Source organism: Mesocricetus auratus, unplaced genomic scaffold (assembly GCF_017639785.1).
Source record: "Mesocricetus auratus isolate SY011 unplaced genomic scaffold, BCM_Maur_2.0 Super-Scaffold_100003, whole genome shotgun sequence".
NCBI lineage: Eukaryota > Metazoa > Chordata > Mammalia > Rodentia > Cricetidae > Mesocricetus > Mesocricetus auratus.
In genome coordinates this window covers 25,576,981-25,583,593 of record NW_024429188.1, presented here as the reverse complement: position 1 = coordinate 25,583,593, position 6,613 = coordinate 25,576,981, and the positions used below count along the sequence as shown (strand labels likewise).

At 38.0% G+C, this 6,613-nt stretch overlaps 1 protein-coding gene across 1 annotated transcript; it reads left to right on the top strand.

Annotated features, from left to right (window-relative positions):
* Positions 1-773: 773 nt before the first annotated feature.
* On the top strand, positions 774-1,573 carry LOC101822947 (claudin-34-like). Its single transcript, XM_005078025.2, has one exon. It carries the CDS (start codon positions 792-794, stop codon positions 1,422-1,424), a length of 633 nt encoding a protein of 210 aa, XP_005078082.1. The 5' UTR covers positions 774-791; the 3' UTR covers positions 1,425-1,573.
* Positions 1,574-6,613: the final 5,040 nt, after the last annotated feature.

Below are 6,613 nucleotides of genomic sequence, written 5' to 3'. Positions count from 1 at the left end.
TGTATGTATATATGTATGTATACATTATACTTGATATGCTCATGCCCAGTGCACATGGCAACATTAATTATAAACAAAGCTTGGTATTAATCCAGATATAAAAACTCAGTGCTTGATCAGAAAATGTACCAGTCATCCATACAATGAGAAAACAGTATGAAAGTTGACAATCTTTTCAAACTGGCTGAAGCACGGACAAACTTTGAAAACATGACATTGGTTACCTGACATGGTGGCTGTTGAAAAGGAGAGAAAACAGGATTGCCTATAGCTGAAGGTCACATTGGGGACACAGATTTAGGCTAGCCTGGGATAAAGAAACATACAGTGTCACAAAAAACGAATAGTTAAATATACTGAGATAAAAATACCACAACTTAAATGTATGACTACACTTCTATCTATAAGGTTGGCATATAACACCTTGCTATGGATATTGCATATATTATCCAGTTGCTGTGCTTGAAGAAGATTCTTAGTTCCAGTATCTAGAAGGATAAATATTTAGGGTCAAAATTCATCGTGAGTCTCTAAACAGTTGAAGATGAAAATCTTAGATGCTGTGTGGAATGTTAACGGGCTAGTAAGTGCTACTACAGGGCCAGCTCTTCTGAGTTCAGTCAGAACACACTCCCTGCAGGAGATTTCCTGGTAAAAGGACCACCAGCTCATCTTAATGCTTCTCTCTTAGTACTGTCCCAAGAGGGGACAGTCTCCCAGGCCTGAAGAGCCCATCCTCACAATGCTCTGTGTTTCTTTGCAGTTGCCAGGTGCTCAGTGTCACTGTTGTAATGGTCAGCAGGCGTGCCAGCAGGCAGCTAGGAGGCTTTGCTGCGGCCACACTAGCATGGATCCTTTGCAGTGTCTCTATGAACCTCCCTCAATGGCGAGTGTGGTGTTTCCAAGAACCCATGGATTCCAAGCCCAACCTGACTTTAGTGGGGATGTGGAGAACCTGTGTGTACCACCAGGAAATCAATTCCAACATTTTAAGAGCGTGTTACCAATATACCTACCAGGACAACTTCATTCCTTTGGATATTCGTGTTGCTCAACACCTGCTACTGATCTCCAGCATTCTCGGCATGATTTCTACCGTTTCTGTCATTGTTGCTCTTAGGAAATTGTACTCAAGGAGCCTCCAGAAGAAACACACCTACAATCCATTCTTCTTCCCGGGCCTTCTGGACATCATTGCTAGTGTCTTAATCTTCATTTCCATCTTGTATAATTATTTATCCATCATTCGCAAGGAAGGGATTGCCTTCCCGCCATCTTTCCACATACCACACTTCCCAGATACTCAGAAAGTTGGCACTGCACTGGCAATGGCAACTCTCTCTTCTTTCTTATTTTTAGTGGGTGGCACAATTTCCATTTCTTTCACACTTACACCACGTTTTCGAATACATTCTAGTATTTAAAATGAATTTCCAACTTACAGACACTTGAAAATCCAAAATTACAAGGAGTAATTACAAGTATTCTTCAGACAGTTACATAAAATTTCCAAATTCAGAACCATGCCTAAGAACAACATTGAGTGGCTTTTGGATTTTCATCAAATAAATTCTTGCACACTTAGTCTCATGAGTTCTGGATTTTAATTACTGTTACTGAAGGTAAATAATCTGGGAACATAGTAGATATGGCAATGAATGTTAGAATACATTGACACCTTGCATCATCCTCAACATTCATTAAAATTAAAGCAAGCATGTTTCCAATCCCTCAAAAATTACAACTGTTCACCAGATAAAATTTACCAAACTATGTTGCCCATTACTGTAAAGCATCTCTACAATGCATTTGTCAAAATACATTTGAAGATTTTCCCCATATTTCTTTGCTCTCTCATTTAATCCTTAAATACATATTTCTTTTCCTAAAGTTTCAAAATCTGCAGCATCTCATCCCATCTTTTATTCTCCTTGTACTCCAATTCATTATATACAGAACATTTTCATGCTATCCTAACCTAATTAGCTCAACAAGTATTCTGTTATGTTCCTTACATTTTTATGGGTTTCTTTGTTCTTGTGAAATATATGTAAAAGAAAAAATATTACCACAGACAAAGCTTGAAGTACAGAACAATGAAACAATTTTAACTAGGTCTAACTTGGATGGAATGGGCTAGCTTGATGGACTCCCCAAAGAAAGCCCCAAGCTAAATTCTTGAAAGAAGAGGTAATATTGCCTGGAGGTCTATAGTTCATAGTTCTAGGGAGTCATGGTGGCAGCATATCGAGACTGTTTATTACATTGTAACCACAGTTAGAAGGCAGAGAAAAGCAAATGACACATTTGACTTGTTTTCTTCTTTTCATGCAGTCCATGACCCAAGCCCAGGGAACAGCTCTGCCTACGTTTAGGGCAGGTTTTCCAACTTCAAATCACCTATTTGAAGTAACTTCATAAAGACATTCCCAGAGGCTAACAAAATCAAGATAATATCTGACAGGTGTTGCCAGAATCTTATTATGTATGATTATAGAGTCTGTGAAATTAACAGTGAATATAAACTACAACACCCAAATAATGTCAACACTATAGTGAATAAGTCAGCCTGATTTAACTGACAAGCCCATAGAAATTTAGATCTAGAGATGTGCCTTAACAATAGGAACAGTTGCAGTGTAAGTGGAGAAAATAGGAGGATATACAATGGTTATACAGAAAATGGTAATTGAAGTGTCTCTACTATCCTCTTTCATTTCAGACCAAAGGGCTAAAAATATCCCCAACTAAGGGACTGATTTGGGTAAAGGGAAATAGTATTTTATCAACCATAATTTCAAAATATGTGCTTTTGTACCTATGTACTCATTATGCCATCTGGAATGAGCAAAGACTCTTGACAGACAGCATCATATCAATAAATTATAAAAAGAAAATTCTTAACGTATTATGGAACATCAAACAGCTCAATCATGTGGTGCACTCATTCAGTGAGTCTTAGTAAATGTTTCTGTTGCAGAAATAAAAAAGTATGACCAAAAGAAACTTTGGGCATGGGAAAGGGTTTATTTTTTCTTTTAGATAGCCTGTCATACAGGGAAATCAAGCCAGGAACTGATGCAGGGTGCATGTAGGAATGCTAATTATTGGCTTAATTCCAATGCCTTTCTCTTCTGCTCACTTATAGCACTTGGTACTACCAGAACAGGGGTAACACCCACAGGGATCTGGTCCCTTTCACATCATTTGTCAATCAATAAAATGGACCACAGGCTTGCCTAATAGCAAGTTACTGGTGGAGGAATTTTCATAATTGTGGTTCACTCTTCTAATATGATTCTAGCTTATGTCAAATTGACATAAAGCTAGCTAGAACAAAAGTGGCACAAAGTGAATTGTATGAGGTTGTTTGAGGAGATATAGTGTGAGAGACAAACGAAAGGCAGTCTTACAGAATCATTGAGAATGACTGTCATTCCTCCAAAGATAAATGAAATATAGCTCCAGTGTTCCTTTTCCAAGAGGAAACATTGGAAACCTTGGCCACATACAAACTTAGATTTTGTGTGCTGACCACTTCCCGTTTTTTTTTCTGAATGAAGCAGGGATGATTTCATCTCAGCAGCACTGATCTCTTTATAATAACTTATTATCTTTCTGCCTTATATGACCAATGAAATGCAGTTTTAGCTACTCATGCTAATCATTTGTTAATCATAGCTGATTCATCAAATCAATATCTAATATCTAACAAACTAGACTTTAAAATAAAATCAATCAAAAGAGATGAAGGAGGATATTACGTACTCATCACAGGTGAAATCCAACAAGATGAAGTGTCTATCCTGAACATCTATGCCCCAAATACAAAGGCATCCACATTCGTAAAAGAAACATTATTAGAACTTCAATCACATATAAAGCCCCACACTGTTATAGTGGGAGATTTCAACACGCTACTCTCACCACTAGACAGGAATACCAGACAGAAACTCAACAAAGAAGCGAAGGGTCTAATAGAAATAATGACCCAACTGGGATTAACAGACATCTATAGAACATTTCATCCACATAAAAAAGAATATACCTTCTTCTCACCACCACATGGAACCTTCTCAAAAATCGACCACATACTTGGCAACATATCCAACCTCAGCAGCTACAAAAAATTGGAATAACTCCAAGCATCTTATCAGACCACCATGCTTTAAAATTAGAATTCAACAACAACACAAATTGCAAAAAACCTACAACCTCATGGAAATTGAATAATGCTCAACTGCACCATTCCTGGGTCAAAGAAGAAATAAAAAAAGAAATTAAAGACTTCCTCGAATTCAATGAGAATGAAGACACAACATACCCAAACCTATGGGACAGTTTGAAAGCAGTGCTACGGGGAAATTCATAGCACTAAGTGCCCACATGAAAAAACTGAAGAACAGTTATACTAGAGAATTAACAGCACAGCTGAAAGCTCTAGAACACAAAGAAGCAAATTCCCCCAGGAGGAGTAGACGCCAGGAAATAATCAAATTGAGGGCTGAAATCAATAAAGTAGAAACCAGGAAAACAATACAAAGAATCAATGCAAGGAAGAGTTGGTTCTTTGAGAAAATCAACAAGATAGACAAACCTTTGTCCAAACTTACCAAACAGCAGAGAATGAGCATGCAAATTAACAAAATCAGAAATGAAAAGGGAGACATGACAACGGACTATGAGGAAATCCAGAGAATCATCAGGTCATACTTTGAAAACCTGTACTCCACAAAATTCGAAAATTTAAATGAAATGGACGACTTCCTGGATAGCTATCACTTGCCAAAACTAAATCAAGAACAGATAAGCAATTTAAACAGACCTATATCCCCTATGGAAATAGAAGCAATCATCAAAAGTCTCCCAACCAACAAAAGTCCAGGTCCAGATGGCCTCAGTGCAGAATTCTACCAGAAATTCAAAGAACAGCTTATACCAATTCTTCTCAAAGTATTCCACACAATATAAGCAGAAGGGTCTTTGCCAAACTCTTTCTATGAGGCTTCAAAATCTTGATCCACAAACTACACAAAGACACAACTAAGAAAGAGAACTTCAGACCAATATCCTTCAAGAACATTGATGCAAAAATGCTCAATAAAATACTCGCAAATCGGATCCAAGAACACATCAAAACAATCATTCACCACAATCAAGTAGGTTTCATCCCAGGGATGCAAGGATGGTTCAACATACGAAAATCCATCAAAGTAATCCACCATATAAACAAGCTGAAAAACAAAAATCACATGATCATCTCACTAGATGCTGAAAAAGCCTTTGACAAAATCCAACACCCCTTCATGATTAAGGTCTTGGGAAGATCTGGGATAACAGGGACATACTTAAACATAATAAAAGCTATATACAGTAAACGAACAGCCAACATCAAACTAAATGGACAGAAACTCAACACAATTCCTCTAAAATCAGGAACAAAACAAGGCTGTCCACTTTCTCCCTACCTTTTCAACATGGCACTTGAAGTTCTAGCCATTGCCATTCGACAACAAAGGGGGATCAAGGGGATACAAATTTGCAAGGAAGAGGTCAAACTTCCACTGTTTGCAGATGATATGATAGTTTACGTCAATAACCCAAAGAACTCTACAAGGGAACTCTTACAGCTGATTGACAGCTTCAGCAAAGTGGCAGGCTACAAGATCAACTCAAGAAAATCAGTAGCCCTATTATATACAGATGATAAAAGGGCTGAGAATGAAATCAGAGAAATATAACCCTTTACAATCACCACAAACATCATAAAATACCTTGAGGTAACGCTAACCAAACAAGTGAAAGACCTGTATCACAAGAATTTTTAATCTTTAAAGAAAGAAATTAAAGAAGCCCTCAGAAAATGGAAAGATCTCCCATGCTCTTGGATAGGTAGGATCAATATAGTAAAAATGGCAATCCTGCCAAAAGCAATCTACAGATTCAATGCAATCCCCATTAAAATCCCAGCACAATTCTTCACAGACCTTCAAAGAACAATAATCAATTTTGTATGGAAAAACAAAAGACCCAGGATAGCCAAAACAACCCTGTTCAACAAGGCAACGTCCGGAGGCATCACTATCCCTGACTTCAAGCTCTATTATAGAGCTATAGTCCTGGAAACAGCTTGGTGTTGGCACGAAAACAGACAGGAAGACCAATGGAATCAAATTGAAAACATGGATATTAACCCACACATGTATGAACATCTGATCTTTGACAAAGAAGCTAAAAATACACAATGGAATAAAGAAAGCATCTTCAACAAATGGTGCTGGCATAACTGGAGGCTGGCATGTAGAGAATGTGGATCGATCCATGATTATCGCCATGCACAAAACTTAAGTCCAAATGGATCAAAGACCTCAACATGAATCCAGCCACACTGAACCTCTTAGAAGAGAAAGTGGGTGGTACCCTTGAACGAATTGGTATAGGAGACAGCTTCCTGAACGTAACACCACTAGCACAGACAGTGAGATCGACAATCAATAAATGGGACATCCTGAAACCGAGAAGCTTCTGTAAGGCACAGGACACAGTCACCAAGACAAAAAGGCAGCCCACAGAATGGGAAAAAATATTCACTAATCCCACATCTGACAGAGGG

Coding starts and splice junctions, on each gene's coding strand:
- LOC101822947 (XM_005078025.2), top strand. CDS start 792: ATGGTCAGCAGGCGTGCCAGCAGGCAGCTAGGAGGCTTTGCTGCGGCC.